Below are 20,924 nucleotides of genomic sequence, written 5' to 3'. Positions count from 1 at the left end.
GAGGCAGCCGTCAGGATGCTTTTCTTATACGGCTTGGACACGGAATATGTGCTGTTACATTTATCATGGTGTCCACTCGACGCGAACGTCCGTGATCCTAGAAAACTCCTACCTCAGCAAGCAAAAAAGGGGAAGAGTTCTTGATCACCTGTACAGAAACATGGCCCTTGGGGAAGTGTAAAAATGTAGCTTTTTCATCGGTCGGCCAACAGCCACAGATAAGGTCTCGTACGAAGCGAATAGGATCCCTAGCAAGCCGGGGTCAGAACGTAGCCTACGGTGAGGATAGCGCCACAGGTCCGCCGACGGTGCATCAAAAGCCCTCCCTCCTTACGAGCTCTGCCAGCAGTGCTAAGACTCGAGATAGGCTGAGAGTAGAGTCGAGCGGCTGATGTCAGGTAGGTGGACAGGTGAGAGCGAGCTTCTATGATGACGGGCGTTCTCTAGGCGACGAACCATGGCGTCGACACAACTGTCGGCCGTAGCTCAGGCAATCGAGTCTACGGCAGGCCACGATCTACACCTTTACTTGACAATGGGGAACCAGAACCCTCTTGTTTGTTTATATCTTTGGGCCCTCCCCCGCATCGACTCTGACACGACATGACATTGACAGCGACATTGACAACCCGCCCCGTTGCAATCTTCATCGCAGCTCAGACGCAGAGATGTCTCATGTTTTGACCAAGAGGCGCATACCGTGAACCCTCGCCGCCGCAATCCAGGAGTATAAGGTAACTACCAACAAGAAGGCCAGCCCACCATGCCTCCCCCGTCGCCCTCCGCCCCCGTCTCGCCGCCAGACTACTCCAACGAAGACTGGCTGGACCCCGCCGTAATCAGCTGGGCCGTGGTCCCCTGCGCCGTCGCGATATTCATCGTGGCCCTGCGCTTCTACACGCGACACTACATCCTCCGCAAGATCCAGATCGAGGACTGGTTCGCGTTGGGCGCGCTGCTCCTGTCCATCGGAGCCTCCATAGGAACCGGAAGACGTAAGTTGTCGTCGTGGTCGTCAGGCCACACCACCAGTGGGAGAAATGCGCGCGGTTAAGACTGACGAAGCTGCGTTGATGTAGAGGCATATTTCGCACTGGGGAAGCATCTTGCCACGGTTCGGCCCCAGAGGTTGGCGCACTACTTCCGGGTGTGTAAGAGAAGCAAGCATGAGCGAGCCAAAGCAGAGATATATACTCGATCTGTTGTGGGTGACTGAGACCGCTAACCCCCCTTTTATCCTTTAGTCAGTGTGGTACACCGCGCTATTCTACCACCTGTCGCTGTGCCTCGTCAAGGCCTCGATCCTGTTCCTGTACATCCGCATGTTCAAGGGCTACGACACCCTCCGGCGCGCGTCCTGGATCGTGCTCGCCCTGGTCGCCGTGGGTGCTGGCGGCATCCTGGCCGTGATGATGACGGCCTGCATCCCGCTCCGCAAGAAATGGGATCAGACGACCGAGCACATCGACGGCTACTGCCACTCAGCAGGAGTCTGGTGGGCCGCCACGGGATTTCAGGCTCTCTCCGATGTGGTCATATTTCTGATGCCGTTGCCGACCATCTACAGCCTGAGGCTGCCCAGGAGGCAGAAACTAGGCCTAGTCGCCGTGTTTGCGGTCGGGCTATTGTAAGGCTCTCTTTTTCTCATTGTTGTTATTGTGTTGATGATAGCTAACCGTACCCCTATAATAACAGTGTCTGCCTAATCTCGATCTTACGCATCGTTTGGATCTACAAGGCAACCGACCCCGACTTTACATATACTGGCGCGTCGATTGCCGAGTGGTCCTGCATCGAACTCAACACCGCAATCGTCTGTCCCTCCCTCATGATGTTGAAACCGCTATGCCAAAAGATGCACCCGCATAGAGCAAGGCTAATACTGGAGGACGACATGCCCGAGCCCTACGAGCCTCCTCCAACGGTTGGCGCAGCGAGAGCACGACCCATGCGCCAGAACAATGATTCGGGGCTATTCAGTTCCGTGGACACAGCACCACGGCCAGAGAGCACCCACAACAATTCAGATGTATTCTTGGACCACAGGAACAGTCCGAGAACGCATGGCTTGCCGCGCGACAGCTTAGGCAGTCCAACAAGTCGTACCTTCAGCCCGACGCTACCAGCAAAGCCGTTTTTTATCGAATCGGCACGGGAACAAACAGACAAGGGCATCCCCATAACTCAGCTGAGTTCAGCCTTGAGTGTAAGGGTGTGGTAGCAGACGAAGGACCAAAACTTCAAAGATAGGTAGACTTGAGCCTTACCAGTTAATAGAACTTAATCATTGACACCGCGCGTCTCGTATAAGTAGAGACCAACCCCGGTGATAGCATAAGCACGGTGATACAAATACCACATTGAGCGGGCTTGGGGAGAATTCCGGCCATGCATGATCATGTCAAATTGTCAATCTGATTAAGGTACTGGTGTCGGACGAATTAGCACAAATTACGCTACCAATAGGGGGAGGCAGAAATCTCACTTTTTAGTAAACATGTCCCTTTCCTCCGCACTCAATTGACCCGGTTTCTTTTTGTTCAACGCTACTATATCTGCTGTTGTTTTCTGGGCGTTCCATATTTTTCCGCGAAAGCTCAATGGCCGTGGGAACAGAACTAAGCAATGAGATCGGCAACGTTCATTGGCATTTCGTCAATTTGCGTCGAGTAGTAAACTGGTGCCAGCGTCAGCGATAAGTACGGAAAACTGGTCAGGGGGAAGATACTTACGTTCAATGTCACGCAGAATGCGCACGTCTTCGCTAGTAACAAAGTTGATAGCCACACCCTTGCGACCGAACCGTCCACTACGACCGATACGGTGAATGTAGTTCTCACGGTTGCTGGGCAGATCGTAGTTGATGACCAAGCTGACTTGCTGGACGTCAATACCACGGGCCCAGACATCCGTCGAGATAAGGACTCTGCTGTTGCCTTGTCTGAAGTCCTGCATAATGCTGTCTCTCTCCTTCTGCGGCATGTCTCCGTGCATGCTGCTGACGGTGAAGTTGGCCTCACGCATCTTGTCCGTCAACCAGTCGACCTTTCTACGGGTGTTGCAGAAGATGACGGCTTGGGTGATGGTCAAGGTATCGTAGAGATCGCAAAGCGTGTCAAACTTCCAGTCCTCCTTCTCGACGGCAATGAAGTACTGCTTCAGGCCCTCCAGCGTCAGCTCGTCACGCTTCACCAAGATGCGAACGGGGTCGGTCATGAACTTGGTGGTCATGTCGAGCACATCGTAGGGGAGCGTGGCGGAGACGACAACGACCTGGGTGGCAGGCGGGAGGTATCGGTAGACGTCGTATATTTGCTCGCGGAAACCTTGGTTGAGAAGCTCGTCGGCTTCATCGAGAACCAACATCTTGATGTGACGGGTGCGCAAGTGGCGGCGACGGATCATGTCGGCCACGCGGCCAGGGGTGCCAGACACAATGTGCTGGCCGTAATCGAGCTTTCGGATGTCCTCGCCGACGTTGGTTCCGCCAATGCAGGCATGGCATTGTACGTTCATGTAGTCGCCAAGGGCCATGACGACGGACTGGATCTGGGTGGCCAACTCGCGAGTGGGGGACAGGACGAGGGCTTGGGTTTCGCGAACGGCGGTGTCGATGACCTGCAACATGGAGATGGAGAAGGTGGCCGTCTTTCCTGTACCAGACTGAGCTTGGGCGATGGTGTCGCGTCCCTTGCAGACCTGCACGATGGCACGAGACTGAACGGCGGATGGCGACTCGTAGCCATAGGCGTAGACACCGCGCAGAAGGTTCTCCTTCAGCGACATGGACTCGAAGGTCGGATGGACTGTAACCTCTTTGGAGGTCGAGAACTCCATCTTCTCGTCTGCGCGACGGTCGATACCTCCTCCTTCGGCCATGGTGACGGATGTCTTATTGATCGAAACCGGAATTGGATGGGGTGACTGGCGCTGAGGGTGGCCAAGGATGTTGTCGCGTAATGAATGAATTTGTACAGGCAAAGGCTGGGCTGCTGTATGAGGTAGCTGGGAAAATTTAGGTGGAGCTGGCCGCGAGCGCTGTGGCAGCTTTGTCTTTGCTGATGGGCTCCCCGCAATTCTTCAGAGTTGAACGCTAATAAAGTTATCGTACCTTGCGGATCCACTAATTCTTTGCCATCTAAAGACGTCCGTGCTGCAAAGCGAAGGCGAAGCTGCTGTGATTGGTTTGAGCCTTTCCAGATATTTCCAGCCTCATTTTCATCAACATTGCTATCATCACGATAACAGATAAAACAGGTCCGACTCTGCGATTCGATCCGACCCAACAGCGCATTGCATAGAAATTAGCGTAATACCCCCAATTCCGGACGCGCGATGTTGTTGGAAGAGCAGCGCTTCCTCCATGAGGATCTCGAGCGCCTGGAACAAGGCATCGCAGATCGCATTGGCGAGGAGCCCAAACACGTGAGTCGGTCCAGACACCAGTTTGCTGCACGTATCACGAGAGCTAACCGACCCTTTTTGCCCCAGATCCGAGATCGCCTCACGCGAGACCACCAGGTGTCCGAATTCCTAGACCGCATAGCCTCCCAGTCCAGCAAGCTCCTCGAGATCTACCGCGATGCCGACGGGACGCGCTCCAAAGAGATCCAGCAGATCGGCACGGGCGACCCCATGGAGGAGTTCCACAAGCAGCTCGCCGACATCAAGAGCTTCCACACCCGCTACCCCAACGAGCCGGTCGAGAACCTCGAGCGCGCCTACCGGCCCCGGAAGCCCACCGAGGCGGAAGCCGCCCAGCCCAGCGTCGTGGACTCGCTGTTCACCGGCGAGGAGGCCTTTGGCCGCTTCTTCGATCTCCACACCTGCCACGAGGCCTACCTGAACCTCAACAACGCGAAGCGCTTAAGTTACCTACAGTACCTGGATGTCTTCGACAACTTTTCGCCCGGAGCTGGCGGGTTAAAACGAGGCGAGAAGCTGACGGACCAGTATTTCCGATATGCCGGGCTCGTATCGCAATACCTAGAAGAGTTTATGCGGAGGACTCGGCCTCTGGAGAACGTCGACAAGGTGTTGGCGGACTTTGATAAAGAATTCGACGAGGCCTGGGAAAAGGACGAGGTCGAGGGCTGGAAATCAGAGACCGTAGCCGTCTCGACATCGGGCGTGTCGCGCCAGCTCAGCTCGGCCGAGGCAGTGTATTGCGAGGACTGCGAAAAGGAGTTCAAGAACGAAAACGTCTACAAGGGCCACTTATCGGGGAAGAAACACGTCAGAGCGGCAGCCGACCGCAAGAAGAGGATAGAGGAGAACACAGAGATGGGTGGCACCGACGGCGGCGAGAGCCGAGGAGGCGTATCTGCGACCAGGCTCAAGGAACGGGCAATCGCCGAGCGCGAACACCGCGTCAAGCGCCTCGCGTCGGCCATGAGCACCGAGCGCAGCGACACCCGGGTCAACGTGGAGCGGAAACAGGGCATGACGGAGCGCGAGCGCCAGCAGGAGCTCGAGAACCTGTTCAGCGCGACGGTGGAGACGCAGCCGGCGGAGCCGGGCGAGGGCGAGGAGGGCGACGACGACGAGGACCGGTTCTACAACCCGCTCAAGCTGCCGCTGGCCTGGGACGGCAAGCCCATCCCCTACTGGCTGTACAAGCTGCACGGCCTGGGCGTCGAGTTCACCTGCGAGGTCTGCGGCAACTTCGTCTACATGGGCCGGCGCGCCTTCGACAAGCACTTCAACGAGGCGCGCCACATCTACGGCCTCAAGTGCCTCGGCATCACCAACACGTCGCTGTTCCGCGACATCACGGGCATCGACGAGGCGCTGCGGCTGTGGGAGAAGATCCAGAAGGACAAGAAGAAGGACAAGATTGACGATGGCGCCATGGTGCAGATGGAGGACGCCGACGGTAACGTGATGCCTGAAAAGGTCTACTATGACTTGCAGAAGCAGGGTCTCTTGTAAATTTACCTACGGAATGGCGTTTTTCAAGAGGGCTACTGCGATCCTATTTCGAGGGAAGTAGATATCAGTTCAGGGGCTTCATGTATACCAATGATATATCCATTCTTGCTCCTTATCTTTGGCGGCCAACCGGTCATAAGCCCATGCATGCGAGTGTAGCATGCTACTACTTGGGCGCCGTAGAGCCCACAGGCCATACATATATCTGTCCCAAGTTTGAATCATTATATAGCAAAGTTCCATGTTTTGACATCTTGATCAGAATCGAAGTTACGATGGTGATTATGGTCGGGTGGCTCAGCCTCATGTCCACCCATTGGGTCACCCGTCATCAGGCACCTGAGCTTCTCGGCCATGCTCCCCCACTCCCGGCACCACAATGATGATTGTAAGCAAGAACCAGCGTCGCGCCTTCAAACTCCCACTCTGGCCTCGGATGATGAGTTGACCTCGGATCGGGAATTCCTCGACAAATGACTCGACATAGCGGCGTACCGTCACCCAGCCGAGACGGACCAAGCAAAGACCCGCCAACACCCAGCAACAGGTGTGAGTCAGTCCCCGAACAGTATATGAAGGAGAACGGCGACGTTTCCAACCTGAACTAGAAGGCTATGTGTGACACGGAATGCAAGAGGTGGAAATCGGACACATAAGGTGAGGCTGCACTATCATCATGATCATTGATTTCACGGGACACACAGTTCTCACGAGTATCCGATTACCTGCTAGTAACACGCTTTGTATGGATGTTCAAGTAATTGAATTCATGTTTCTCATGATAGCCTCAGGTGATCCTGGTAATTATACAAGACTTTTTTGTGTAGGTAGATGTATTGTATATTCTTCTCATAATCCATCAAGTTCAAAACCCAACTCTGTAACGCCTATGGTATCCCCTTCCTCGTTCGTCAAGTTAAGCAAACATTATGTGGTATGCCGTCTTCCCACGTCTTCTCTAAATTACTATAGTAGAACAAGCGTCCTCGTCTAGTCTCTCCCGGCTTCTTCATCATTAAAAGATCATGTTCTTCATAATAATGAGGATGAAAAAAAATCAAAGGCAAGCTTAGAACAGCAACAGAGTGCCGGCCACGAAGCTCACCAACGCGACCACGAGACCCCCGCGCGCACTGATGCCAGCGCCCGCGTTCTTGTCGTCCTCGTCGCCATCAGTACCCGAACCCTCGGGTGGGACCGAAGCGCCAGCGCCCTGCGACTTTTCCACAAAGGCAGCGCAGGCTGTGGGGTCAGCCTTCAAGCCCTTGCCAACCTTGTTGCCGAGGTTCGCCACGACCGCTTCGGAATCGCGGACCGAGATAGTGAGGGTGCCGTCATCGCCAATTGACGCGGTTTCGTCATCATCGTGCTCTTGGCTTGGCGTGCCGTCATTGTTCTTTTCGTAGCTGATGCCGTTCCAGACCGTCTTCTCGGTGGCGTCGGCACCCTCGGAAGTGAGGCGAGCAAGATGCATCTCCTTACCCGAAAGGGACTTGGGAAGCGAAACCTTGATGTCCAGGCTCGGCTTATCGGATACCGAGACGTTGGCGGGCTTGCTGTTAATGGCAACAACGGAGGCGAGCTGACCAGCCTGGTATACAGAGTAGACCTTAACGTAGCCCTTGTAGCCACCCGGGTATTCCTTGGGCTCGACATTGTAGACCTGGGCATTGCAGCTAGGGCCGATGATCTGGTCGAAAGCAGCATAACTGTAGTACAGAGGTCGCACGAAGGGCTGACGTCCGTATCTCTCAACAGGCTGCCAAGCACTAGCGTTGCTGTTGTCCGTCATGTGGAACTGGACCGAGGTGATGTTCAGGGTAGTGGCGTAGAGCAAGAAGTTGAGGGACCAAAGGGCGGCGCCAAACGTGTTGGTAATACCTTCCATGCCAATGGGGCCGACAACACCCATCTCACGGAGGGCATAAGGGTAGCCCGTAGCATGGGCTTGATCGATTTGCTCCTCCCACGCCTTGAACTGATCCTCGGTCGTCGACAGCTGCATGAAGTGGTCCATGGTGAGCGGATAAGTAGAAACGCCGATGTAATAGTAGTAGTCGTGCTGGTTCCAGCTCTTGATGAAGGATGCGGAGGAATCCGGTGCGTTGGAAGTGATGCCATGGGTGGACATGTCCTTGATCTCGAACGTGGTGCCGATAGTCGACGCCGTGCAAGATGTCTCGAAAAAGTCGCTGGAGAGGTTGTTGGGCTTCAAGACCTGCTTCCAGACGGCCTTCGCCCTGTCCAGCCACTGTTCGCTGTAGACCTTGGCGTCCCAGGCACCTGTGCGGAAGCCGTTCTGGCCGTACAGATCGGGCTCGTTGCCAATTTCGAACGACACCAGGTTCACGTTCTTGCACCTGTCGATAACCTGTTGGGCAATGGTGGTGATTTGCTCGATATAATCATCCTCCGTATAGGCCAAGCTCAGGCCCCAAGTGACGGGCGTACCCTTTGGTAAGCGATTGGCAACATCGAAATAATGCGGTCCAATGATGAACTCGTCCGTGGGGAAGTTTCCCTGCCCCTTGGGGTCGGGGTTCTTTTCCCAGTTCCACTTGTCCTGGTCCTCACGGTAGATCATAGTGTCTGCCGTGTTTCCGCCTATGCGGAAGTGCGGTGGCCGGCCCGTGAGTTTCACGAGGTTGTCGAGGAGATTTTGTGTCAACTCATTGGGTTTGTCCATGCCCATGAAGGAGAAAAGATTGGAAGGCTCAATGCCGAAGCCAGCAAACGAGGGATCGATATGTGCCGATGCGCCCAGAGGCAGAGTATCGGAGACCGTCACGGGCAGGGCATTGTTTGCTAAAGCCGAAAGCATGCAGTGGCCTGCAACGAGAGTGCGAGCGAATTTCGACATGGCGGCGATGTTGTGTAGCCGCAAAGATTGGGCTTGGGCAGGGGAAATGAATGAAAATTCCTTCAATGACCGAACCACGCGCACGCAATATACCCAAGAAGACAGGCACAGTCACGGGGAGTGAGGAAGTAGAAGCACCAGAAGTCAAGATGGGCGGGATCTTCAGGTATTATTGTATTAGAAAGCAGAAAACCCACCCGGCTCATCGAGATAAAGAAAGAACGCGAAACTTGGCCGTGTCAAGCTTCCCCCACTCATGGCACCTTGGAGGATTGCGATTGCGTAGGTAGGTGGTAGTAGTTTGGGAAAGAATAGTTCAATGTTGCAATCCCAGCTCCTATCCTGGCCTGCATGGAATCTGCATATTCAACAAACCTTGGCCCTGCTTGGCCTGGGAGCCGCACGCTGCCTAGGAGAGGGTCAGTAGGAGGGTTTCTGGGAGGGTGACGCAGACCACTGCGCACTTCTGCGCAAGCGTCTTGATCGTGGCAGCGTGCGGCCATCGTGGAGGGCAGGCATTGCCCAGGCCCGCAGACGTTGCTGACCCTCCATTACCTCCGCCTTTCTCGTCATGATAAGTGGGAAGCGGTAAATTGTGAATCGTCAATCGATGTTTCCCTTGATGAAACGAGCGCGTTATTAGCCTAAGAAATGGACAATTGGTGACGTCAAAACTCGGCCCGCAAGGCTGGTCTTCCTCTCTCTAGGCGGTTAGGTAGTGGAAAAAGCAAGGTTACAGCGGTACTCAGTGGGGTTAGATCGGCAAAAGACAGGGCTAATTTTAGTGGGTTTGTTGCCGGCATACCCTTGACAGTACCTAACTCCTTACCAGAATCCTACTAGGTGCTAGGTTACCATCAATTGACCTTGAGCCACTTTAGCTCGGTGTGTCTGCTCCAGGAGTCCAGGCCGGGTCACGGCATGGGAAACGGGAACTCAATCGGAACCCCAACCACCTTCTGCCAAACCATTTCCCATTATTCTCATGTCTCTCTCTGCAACTCGGCATGTTTTTGTTGTGCCTCGGATCTATTGTACAGGTAGGTAGCTACTTGGCAACCAACGAAGAAGTGTCTGCATCCGGTTATGCAATTTTTGGCCTTGACATGCATGTTTTACATTCCCGTCCAAATTACATTCCAGCCATAATCAGCCCAAGCCGGCCCATCCATCGTAAGGGCATCCGGATCTAGTCCCACTCGAATAACATCATCATACTACCCTCATGCCCGGGGGGGTTCCCGGGGTGTGCCACGGGCCCTATGCCTCTTTCTGTATGGGTTCTCGTTGCCCTCCTGGGGTCTGCTCGCTTTCGGTGGCTGCTGAGGTGGCTGCTGAGGTGGCTGCGGATTCTGCGGCGGAGGTTCGTTACCGTCCCGGGCCCTCTTTGTTCTCAACGGTGGCGGAGGTCGGACTACGACATGCATTGGAACTTGAACATCGACCTTGTGGCCTGAGCCGAGCGTGGCCGATTCCGAAGAAGCCATGCTTCGTCCTCCATCTGCAGTCAAACGCTTTCTGATCTGCCATCTCGAATTAGTACTTTTATACAGGTCAGCGCCAACGGGGTATATCTTACACTAATCTTCAGATATCCGTTGCCCAGCGGTTGTACGGACTGGTTATACGTGTAGGGTAACTCGGTCAGGGCAGTGGGGCTGAACATGAGGGCCTGGCCAGTGCGCAGTTTGACAATGGTCTCGAACAATTTGTTGGAATCGTCGGAATCGTGCTTATTGGCACCGGCTAGGTGCTTTTTCAAGATGGTGTACCACGCCGGTGATAGGAAACGGTGGACAAACGTAACGTTGGCCAGGTCAATCAGTTCAGGCGACAAGGTAGGTTCCTGCGTGGCGATGAACACCCGCGTTCCCGTGTGACGCTGCTGACGGATGATGGATGTGAGATCCGAAGTAAGCACGCGTGCCTCACCACTTTGAACCAGAAACTGTCAAGTGTCTCGGGTTAGTCATGACCTCCTTTTGTCATATTGCGTGTCGAGCATTTACCTTGTGAGCTTCGTCCATAGCAACAACACGGCCATTCTTGCAGGGGCTCTTGAGGAAGATTGAGAGACAGGTGGCGAAGAGGACGCATGCATCATCCGAGCTGATTTGAGGATCACTCAAATCAATAATTGTGATTGTGCCTGGCTTGAAAGCCCATATGTCCTCCGTTGCCGGCGCAGGTCTGGTGCTTGTGGTATGAGGTCCAGGCGCGATGAAACTATCAATCAATTGCAGTCGCATCTTAAGTGGTGTCTCCTGGCCCCGAAGCCACTGGAATTGGTCGACGCGCTGGCGAAAGGTGCTGTATGTGAATCTCTGAGGACCCTCCATTGCCAACTCTCGGATCAAGTTTCTGACAACGTCTACATATAGAGGGGTGCTGCTTGCCTTTGGATCGACAGCCATGAGCTTCATCATGTTCGAGACATCAAGGTGGTTCTCCTCCAGATAGAGAGGCAGGACCTTGGGTCGAGGGTAATTCGATGGCAGGCCTGGCAGCTCGGTGTACATCTTCTTCATCGCCCATATGTGGGACGGAGAGACCAGCACGTTGACGGGCACATCACGGGAACAAAGATATGCCGCCTCACAGAGCTGCGTATTGTTGAAGCCTGAGTTGTTGTCGTAATGCATCACCAAAGTAGACATGGGGTACGGCAGCTGACCGGCGTCACTCTGGGTCATTACGGAGTTCTCCAGAAGGCAGGAAAGCGTGTGACTCTTTCCCGCACCCTGTGATCCGCAAATGAATGCCGACCATGGAATATTGAGGTTCGTCATTACCAACCGGTTCTCGAGTGCGGTAGGTGGCGACTCGGGCATGTTTTGGGCATTGCCAATCAGAGCGAACTGCGGGATGAGGATTGACATGGCGCCGGAATTGAGTGACAAGGTATCACTGACATGGTTGGCTACGCCCGTCGTGAACACCGGTGCGTTGGTCAAGGCATCGACTTGATCCTGCGCGTTCAGGGAAGGCTCCGAGTCGTCAGCGTCAGCTGCATCACCATCCTCGTCACGCAGAAAGTGTCCAAATCGGGCAAGGATGGGATTTGGGGCCGACTCGGACGAGTTGTTGGCCTCCTGACGAGGCGGCACCCCATTCTGGTCTGCGCCTGGCTGGGGAGTGGCCATGGTTGGCAAGCACTGAATGGTGGGAAGTGTCAGTTGCGTGGTCCAAAATGAAGTTGTACAGGAAAACTTCGGCCTGTCTGTGATTTGGAAGGGGAGGGGAATGACCGAACGCGCAAAGTTGTTTGTTTATGAGGGTCCAAGGGAAGTGCATTTCCGTTCCTGCCAATTCGGTTGACGTAGGAATCAGACGGTATATTTTCCGACGCGTGACCCACTGCTATTCTACCATCAATGTACATTGGAATAATCACTTGCCAATCACTAGGTGGGAAAATGGATTGGTGTACTGCATCGTCCAGGAGAATGGCAGACTGAGGTTACCAAGGTACAAGACATATGTGAAGGAGTAGGCACATATACTTGGCGCGAGATGAAGAAAAGGCAAAGCTTACCTGCTTAGATTGGATATACGGTGGGTGTCTTGGGCTTTTCACTTCGATGCTGATATAATTCCAGCAGATGGGCCCTGGATGTTGTTTGGTCAAGGTAAATCAATGTTCTGTCAGGTGGTGTTGAAGGAAAACGAAATATTGGGGCCATCAAATTGTACGCACAGTAGCAGTCGCCTTCTGCGATATGGGGCTGGCAAGAGCTACCCTCTGGGGAATATATCTTCTTAGAACTACAGTAACTTACGTACCTAGAGTTGCCGAGTTCCCCAGTGAACCTGGTAGCCAGGCAGAAGTCAGTCAATCTCAAATTTGGAGGGACAGTTAAAAACCACCCAAGCGTAGAACAGCAACGAATTGTTCGTGAACTCCCTTCCCGTCCCCCCTTCTCTCTACATCGAAGCATCCCTCATCTTGTACCTTTGCGAAATCCCAATGGAGCAATCTAGCTGTTCCCAAGTATCGAAAGAAGACGATACCACCAAATGCCGCTTTCGTAAATGCTGGTAAATGTTTAGTTACATAGGGGAAAGGGGAGATATCACGGCGCTGTTGCATATTACTTGCGGTGCAGTCCCATAACCATATCTTGACGCTGTCATCGAGAGTACAGACATGAATTAGGCCACAGCATTATCGTTATGCATGGCCATGGCCATCATCAAGCCGTCTCAGGGGGAGACTTTTCACACCTACAGCGTCCATTTAAATTCGAGAAAGAAGTGAAGCTATACCCATGCCATACCTACGAAACCAGTCAACCTGGACAAGTCTCTTATGCGTACGGGTGGCTATCTGAACGCACGCTGTATGTAGCATGCAGCGCATATGCATATAACGCGCGGCATATCTGGCATATGCAGGGCACATAGCGCTTGCTCGCTGCATGCATATGATTGGTACTTACATCATTCGAGCTGGAAACCGGGGACTAGGTAGCAAATCATTCACCGTATCTGGAGCATGCTAGCACTAATCTGTTCCTAGGTAGGACAGCACTGAAATGATTTAAGCATGTGTATTCATATATCAGTGATGCCTTGGTCTATATTGCTTGCTGTATGGCGGCTGGGGAACAAGCGACGCGTGTGCTAGACAGACCCAGGATGTCCCGAGACGATGGGACATGACCGAAGAAACCTGCCGCCCGTACGTCTCCTGCCCACATACTAGGAGTAAAAAGGCTCCAGAGAAACCACATAATACTTCTCATCGTGGTGGCTTCGCGATGCCCCTTGTGGGAGGCTCAGGCCCCAGAAGCCGTCTTCCGCAACTCATTTCGAAACGTTGGGATCCAAGATCAGGTAATAGAGGTCTAGGTCGGTATCTTCAGCCAAAACAGAAACGCGATTTAGCATTTGGATTGCTGGCCAGGATGTCAGATTGAATGTCGCTGTGGCACCGGAGAAGTTGTCACTGGCATGCACAGTTTGAGATTAGGTACGTTCAAGGGTCACGTCAACTCTAAGCCGTAGCGGGCCAAAAGCATGCGCGGCAGAATGAATGACTCCCGAAATAAGGTACAGTATACAGACCCTCAAGGCCCTGGCTCGACAGCACAAGGTTTGGCAGGTTTGAAGGTATATGGAACTTGGGGATTGGCTCAACACTGGCGTCTGTCTAATTCCTTCAACTTCCGCGCAAGGCACGACCAACAATGTAGTGGATGCACACATCACGGAACCTGACTGGTTGCAGGGTTGCTACATGACCGCCGAGCGATCCTTGAAGGATTCCTTCCCTCTCTCGACGGGGCAGTCTGGGGGTGTAAGACATGCGTATATATAGATCGGTACCCTCTGAACCCTCTGTCTCGGAGTTCGTCGGCTTGGGCTTGTTTGAAGGAATATGACTGAGATCTCATCTAAACCATATGGATGTTAACATTTCGGCCCCGGGAGGTGACAAGACAAGAGTTTGTTCCAGCATCAAGATTAAAGTACGTATCCAGTCCTCGTCCGCCCAACACATCCCCAGCGCCCCCGCGCCCAACAGCCAATCTGGTGTAATGTCAGACTCCTCCAAGCCTCCCATGACAGCACTTGTGCATCTCGTATCACCTTTGCCGGACGGAATAGAGGGAGCGTATGGCGATGTCAGTAGAACTCACTAGATCAAATCACTAGCTATTACCCGGGGCCCAATCGTGAAGAAACAGAATGTGGTACATTATAACACGCATCGCCATTGGTATTGTAGAACTATACGCAGTCGCTGTCAATATACTCGAACAATATCTCCGAGTATTGCTGCCGCCCTCCGGTTCAGTCCAGCCATGTAATCATACAGATATAGTTCCGCCTCCCATATGCAGTCGAAGAAATCAGCCCGCAGTCATGTTCAGCGGACATGGGTATGTAGTAATGCAACGCCCCTTGTGATCTAACATTGACCGACCATGCACGAAACAATCAAAACTCCAAGCGCCGTCCGTTCAGTCGTTTTCACTTTCAGTCGGAATCCATCATGGCCATATCATCTCTTTCGGCCTCAAAGCTTTCGGCCGAGATGGCTCCCCTCTTTGCGCCGTCGCCTTCGTCATCATCAGCGTTTGTGAAGTCCAGCATAATCCGATCGACGTCCTTATTGTCCTCTTCGTCTGGCGCTTGCGTGATGCCACGTCCCATGCCACCAGACCCGCGCCTCAGCCCCTCAGCACTCCAGACATCAGGCCCAAAGAGCTCTTCGGCCTTGCGGCGTCCGTTCTCAGTGCGGCCCAAGATCTCAAGTGCCTTAGTCTTACTAATTTCACCATGCGCGTCGTCATGACCGCTCAGCAGACGGTCTTCCAAAGTTAAGGGCTCGCGGTCAGTTGGCATGAGCCGGGGGCCCGGCCCATTGGAGCCAGCGCTCATGAAAAAGTCGGGATGCAGACCGGGACCAGAACCGTCCACATCCATGGGATCACCCCCTCGAAGGGCGGAACCAGGCCTACTAGACGAAGTGGAATCCGGGCCACGAGGGGCATGACCATGCGCGGTGCTCGTCAAGGCTGCAGGAGTCGATGGCTGCGACCCACGGCCAAAGAAATGTTGACTTCCCGAACCATAGGAATGATTGGACGGACTCGTGGCATTAGGGGGGTACCCAGATGGGTTGGCACCGGGGGAGTGCTGCGCAGCCAATGCAGCTTCGGCATTCATCTGCTTACGTTTCAGACTCATGGCCTTGCCCTTTATGCTCTCTGGCAGATCTTCGGGGTCCTCGACGCCGTGTTGGTTCAAGATCCTTTGTAGCTTGGTGGGTCGTGGTTTACGGGTACTCTTGGACACTTCCAGTATGGGGGGCGCCTCGGGCGCAACTGGGCTCCACTTGTGAAGCTCTTGGCGGAAGAAGTTGGTCTCGTCGGCAAGCAGGATTTCGGCGCCCTCGATCTTGCGCAGATAAAATCGCTGCGTCTCGGCTTCATTGGCAGTGATCATAATCGGGTTGCAGTACACCGAAATGGCTTGCCTGAAGTCCTGGGCATTGTCGATTATCTTTCGAAGAACCTCTTCCTCCTCGGGCTGGAAAGGCAAGCCGGCAATCTCGTCTTGCCAAGCCAGGAGGTCCTCTATTTTTGGTCGAGCTGCATCACGAGGGATCTTGACGCGCCAGTCGCAGATCGGGCATGTGTATTTGTCCTCTTCCTTGACCTTGCCACGGGCAATCTTCAGGCATTTGCCATGATACCATTCGTGACACAATTCACATTCGATCATCATGCCCGCCTCGCTCCGACGGCAGATACAGAACACATCCCTGCCTTCGGACGAGTCGTTCCAAGACCGATTGGCCTTGGCATCCCGCTCCTCACTGGGAGCTCGCGAGGACGGCTCCGCTGGCAGCCTGGGCTTGTCGTTTGTGATGTCGAAGCAGTCCATGTTCCGGTCAAGCACGTAGTCCATGTGTGACTTGAGGATATGCAATGGCGCGTTCGTCTTGCCGAAGAGCTTCTTGCCTTTTCGCATCCAGTCTTCGTGACGTTTTTGCTCCTTTTCCAGGTCAAGCGTGCCAGTGGGTTTCGAGTTGAGGTCTTCCAGCTTTTTCATTATCTCCGCGACCTCAACATACTTTGGACGCTTCGTGTAATCTGGATCCCTGGAGCGCTCGGTGATATCTAGGATTTGCTTGTGTGCCTCTCGCTGCTTGTGTAGGATCTGATCCACTGCTGCCAACGTCTCTCGGGTAACAGGTATTTGATTGTGCGAAACCTGATTGGACAAGGCCTCTAGCTGAGGATAGTGAATGATTTCCGCGTTGATAAGTTCGTGAGCCTTGGCCTCCCACTGCTGGCCGGCTGCCAGCTTCTCTGAGTAGTACTTGTAATGGTCGTTATACATGGGGACTTCCAGCTCGACACCCTCTGCGAAGATCGCCTTCACGTCGCCGAGGGTCATGAAGGCGAGCCGGCTTTCGCGTGCCTTGGTGTTCCATTGTATCTGTTTGAGGAAGTGTGCCAGTCGATCGATCTGGGGCAGATCGACATTGTATCCGCGGCCCTCCTCGAGCAGTTCCTCAATGGTAGTGGCAGAGTGAACAACCAGGCGGTCAAGAGCTGCTTGCGCACGCGATCGGAAGTCCTTGATAGCATTGGCTCGCTCCGTCAGCTGGGTGATTTCAGGACAGTCAAACCCGATCGTGGTGGCTCGGTCGATCAGCTTCTCAATGTTCTCGATACTTCGCATTTCGCGTTCCTTCTGGTCGTGGTGGGAGTTCCCCTATGGACTTGCGCCCGCCGCTCTGCAAGAGTTTGTCGCTCTTGCGCCGATTTTGCTGCTTGCGCACCGTATAATTAGTCGCCTCTTCGACCCAGTCATTGCAATTGTCAACAAATTCCTTGAGTGTTGGCAAAGAGGGAGGTCGTACGGAATCTTCTCCCCCTCAGCGAGAAGAGCGCGAAGCGACTTGAGTGAGGGTACGGAACCTTCGTCTAGCGTCTTTTCGTATTTGTCTTCCCAGGCCTCCGGTAATTGCGCCTTGTCGGCGACCTTTTGATACATGGCCTCGAGGTCCTCGTTTTCCTTGCGGTAGTAAAGGGTATGGTCCTTGCCATTGAGCCGGTCGGCTTCGGGAAGATCGCAGCAGGCATGCGATCCTGCGTGTTGTAGGCAAAGGACCTTGCCTGACGTTCTGCACTTGAATCTCGACAGGTAAGCATACGCCTTGCAATACGAACATTGGTACTCCTCTTCCGGAACATCCTCGTCAAGTAGCTGGTAGGTCAATGGGCAAGGTTCGTGGGTTTCCTCGGTCTTTACCGAGAGAATGCAAGTGTGCTGGTTGCCTTCGAGGTGCCTGTGTATGAACTGTTCGCGCTGTGCTAGCTCTCGTTTGTGTATCCGCTCCAGCGCCGGTGCCAGCCATTTGGCCGTTTGGATGCTCAGCACACTCGCTGTCCCCTCGGCCGCGGTCCAGAGCAGTTCGTCGTGGGAAAAGCAGGGCTGTTTGCGGAACTCCTGAAGCCGCTCTACACCGGCAAGACCAAACGGTTCCCAATCGCAAGGGGCGAAATTGACAGCCTCATTGAAATTGAAACCGTGGTTAAAGCCGGCGTGGTAAGCCTGGGGGAAAGTAATCACCATTTGGCCGGCCCGCTGGTCGAGGGCATAAACTCGGACGCCTGCTTTCTTCAGTTGTTCGGGGGTGAATAGAGTCACAAGTTGGAACAAGAGGTCCGGCTGCGTCTCAAAAAGCTCAGGGACAGCTTCTCTCACAGCGTTCTCAAACCTCTCGGCATCCTCGCCAGGGATACCGTACCAAGTTTTGGTGGCACCAAAGTGTTGATAATTTGCGGAATAGGCGTAGTGGTCTTCGTTGTGCCAGCAGAACGTGGAGAAGATCATGCCGACATACACCCAAGGTACGGTCATGCCCGATATATCCGTCTTGATATGCCTGAACAGGGACTCGGGGTGCAGCGGCAAAGCGTTCAGGTTCCACCAATCAGTCGAGTATGGGTCACCCGGATTACGTTCTGGGGTGGGGAAGCCAGAACCATGGGTGGTGCAATGGACATCGGCGCCGTATTCCACTTCGACCGTCTCCTCAATGCTAGCGACCAGACGCCAGAACTCCCTTTCGACATCATCCTCAGTAACAGGACGAGAACAGTTCAAGACGGGGTCGTATGGCATCCGGTTCTCGAAGTAGCCTTGTTTAAAATCGGCAGCTTTCTCTTGGAATTGCCTCAAGGAGTAGAGGCCGCCTTCCTCAAACCCAAATTGGCCATCTCCCACAAGGCATCGCGGACAGTTCCATTCATCGCCTGGCTTGGATTTGAGGGGAGGGTCGAGACAAGCGCCATGGTAGCCATGGTCGCATGACTCACAGACTGCGATGTAGCCAACTTCATCACCTTTGCCACAGGTATGGCATCGCTACAGATCAGATGGTATCAGCATAAGTTCCAATATGAGGTTTTGGTCAGCGTAAATGCGGTTAGTACTTACGTCGCTGATATTGCCGTTTTCATCCCGCGGGATTCTGGGAGCCGAAGGTCGGAACAAAGACATGTGTGAACCGGCCACCGTCGGTACTGCATCTGCAAAATCGTCTGCATTAGCCAGAACACCCCGTGCTCATAAGCAACTACAACTCGTCTCCGACTTCGATCAATCCTCCTCGATAGTCTGCAAATCGGTAATTGACTGCAAGAGAAGCTCATATAGTTCATCGTTTCTGCCCGAAAGCCGATGCCCACACGGTCTTCCACATTTCGGAATGATGGCAGGATTGACTAAAAATGAAGGCAGGCGATCTCATAGAAACCGAACCCATGCAGTTAGAAGAGATGGAAACGACTTACCCTTTTTCAGCCGCTTACTGCGGCGACTTCCGGCCTCCGAATCATCCTTGTCGGTGCCTTGTTCCTTCTTTGAGGAATCCAGGCTATCACAGCTCAGCTGTCGCTTGAGTGAAGTCGCAGCACCAATCGCAGTAGGCCTGAAGTCGGGCGTGTTCTTTGCCGAGGTCATTGGGCTGCCGTACTGCTTCGGTGGTGTGAAGTTCTTGCTATCCACAGTAGTGGCGCGGTTGACACTGGCAAAGCCGGAATTGACAGCAGTGAACCCGCCGCCTCCACCTCCTGAGTTGATGGCAGTGAATCCGCCAGAAGTAGGGGCTGCATCTGGCATAGCTGTATCGCCTTCCTGCTTGAGCCCATTGGCGCCGATACTGGCCTGCAAGGCATCACTAGCATGTCGTGCCGGTGAATCCCCTCGAAGGCTTGATGGGGTTGCAACATTCGAACGCTTCACCGGACTAGGGGCTGGGCTGGGCGTGAAGGGGCCGCCATATTCGTACTCCAGCTGCTGATAGACACCGGGCTTAGCTTGGCGAAGGTAGTTCTCGTAAGGATTGAGCCATCTGTCGAAGGAGTTCTTGAGGGATGTTGACAGCGAAGACATGATCTTTCCACTATATCCTAAATCCCGGCCAATCTCGGCCCATTTTTTCATCTTGCAGACCTTGTCAAAACCGCCACGTGCTTCCACGGCCTTCTTCAACCGGTAAAGATCGAGAGGCTTCTTGTCGACATACGGCAACCGGTTGAGATTGGTGCCTTGCTGCTTGTGGAACTTGGCAAGCTGGTCAATGTAGTTCATATTCGCCCGGGTACCTATGATTCGCTCGTGTCAGCAGCTGCAGCGACCGGTGGTCACGGCTTCTGGAAATGAAGATGGGGAAACGCACTGCCCTCAACCGAGTTCAATTCCTGCTTCCTTGTTCTGAAATGGAATTTCTAGTACGATATATTAGTGGATGTTCTTCGTTGTGATCGAGTCCACCCAGCATGAGCCAGTTTCTCACCTCAGTATCAATCGCAAAGTCGGGGTTCCACTCGTCTGGCGGTATAATCTTGCAGATGCCGAACTTCTTTGCCTCAGCGCTGATTTTGCGAATGTACTGGAAAGGATCCCGAAATTCTTCCTTTGTTGGACGGTACGTGGGCGCCTCCTCAAGCCCATGTGGTCGGCTTCGTTTAATAACTTCCTTATTAGGTGCAATTTGGCCTCTTCGCTCGACTGATGCAAGGTCTAACGGAGCATTGCGCATTGAGCTCAGTGGTACTTGTGAGTTGGCAGGGTGATATCCATTGCCTTGGATCTGTGTCGTTGCTTTCGGTTTCGTGCCGTTGGCGGTAGCGGAGGAGCCGATTGCTGGTGATGCTCGAGAACTCGCAGCAGCGCTGGCGGGAGCACTACCGGCCATGGCTATGGGGACGGTCGGTGCCATGCCGCCGGGTGATGGCTCTAGACCTTGTCGGAAAGGTATAATACGAGACGGGTAAACAGTCGAAATGCGTACGGTTGATGTATGCTGTCTATGAGGCCGGCGGCATAGAAATGGAAGTCAATGGGGGAGTGGGAAGTAACGTCTCAGTCGCAGTGCAGGCGCATTGCAAGCGATGTAGCAGATCACGCCTTCCAATATCGGTTCTCCGATAGTTAAAAGGGAAAAGGTTCTCGGAGGAACCACACTTTCCACAGTAGCTGCAGTGTCGAAAAACAAGGACAATGTCGCAGAGGCTCCTGTGTGCCAGCCAGTACTGACTCGGATCGTAGTGAGGAAGGGAGCTGATTTGCAGCTTGATTGGATTAAGACGGAGTATCGATGGTA

The 20,924-nt window shown here is 53.7% G+C and overlaps 6 protein-coding genes across 6 annotated transcripts; 2 read left to right on the top strand and 4 right to left on the bottom strand.

Moving 5' to 3' along the window:
* Positions 1-763: 763 nt before the first annotated feature.
* On the top strand, positions 764-2,206 carry PG985_000324 (uncharacterized protein; the record flags this gene model as incomplete). Its single annotated transcript, XM_066820093.1, has 3 exons — positions 764-995; positions 1,249-1,627; positions 1,696-2,206. Coding segments are annotated over 3 exons (1,122 nt in total), but the record flags the coding sequence as incomplete, so codon positions are not given.
* A 412-nt stretch (positions 2,207-2,618) lies between these two features.
* PG985_000323 (ATP-dependent RNA helicase) lies at positions 2,619-3,879 on the bottom strand (the record flags this gene model as incomplete). The annotated part of the gene is made up of 2 exons (XM_066820092.1): positions 2,619-2,677; positions 2,733-3,879. 2 exons carry the CDS (start codon positions 3,877-3,879, stop codon positions 2,619-2,621), a joined length of 1,206 nt encoding a protein of 401 aa, XP_066690971.1.
* Positions 3,880-4,335: 456 nt separating this feature from the next.
* On the top strand, positions 4,336-5,931 carry PG985_000322 (uncharacterized protein; the record flags this gene model as incomplete). The annotated part of the gene is made up of 2 exons (XM_066820091.1): positions 4,336-4,425; positions 4,492-5,931. The coding sequence occupies 2 exons, from the start codon at positions 4,336-4,338 to the stop codon at positions 5,929-5,931; spliced, it is 1,530 nt and encodes a 509-aa protein (XP_066690970.1).
* Positions 5,932-7,000: 1,069 nt separating this feature from the next.
* Positions 7,001-8,791, bottom strand: PG985_000321 (glycoside hydrolase family 79 protein; the record flags this gene model as incomplete). Its single annotated transcript, XM_066820090.1, has 1 exon — positions 7,001-8,791. One exon carries the CDS (start codon positions 8,789-8,791, stop codon positions 7,001-7,003), a length of 1,791 nt encoding a protein of 596 aa, XP_066690969.1.
* Positions 8,792-10,014: 1,223 nt separating this feature from the next.
* PG985_000320 (uncharacterized protein) lies at positions 10,015-11,934 on the bottom strand (the record flags this gene model as incomplete). The annotated part of the gene is made up of 3 exons (XM_066820089.1): positions 10,015-10,314; positions 10,371-10,739; positions 10,801-11,934. 3 exons carry the CDS (start codon positions 11,932-11,934, stop codon positions 10,015-10,017), a joined length of 1,803 nt encoding a protein of 600 aa, XP_066690968.1.
* Positions 11,935-14,773: 2,839 nt separating this feature from the next.
* On the bottom strand, positions 14,774-20,561 carry PG985_000319 (Lid2 complex component lid2; the record flags this gene model as incomplete). The annotated part of the gene is made up of 6 exons (XM_066820088.1): positions 14,774-16,982; positions 17,172-18,682; positions 18,755-18,846; positions 19,111-19,923; positions 19,998-20,046; positions 20,115-20,561. Coding segments are annotated over 6 exons (5,121 nt in total), but the record flags the coding sequence as incomplete, so codon positions are not given.
* Positions 20,562-20,924: the final 363 nt, after the last annotated feature.

Source organism: Apiospora marii, assembly GCF_038362585.1.
Source record: "Apiospora marii strain CBS 49790 chromosome Unknown utg000001l_segment0_segment0, whole genome shotgun sequence".
Lineage (NCBI taxonomy): Eukaryota > Fungi > Ascomycota > Sordariomycetes > Amphisphaeriales > Apiosporaceae > Apiospora > Apiospora marii.
The sequence above is the reverse complement of the archived record's forward strand: the minus strand, read 5'-3'. Positions and strand labels throughout refer to the sequence as shown.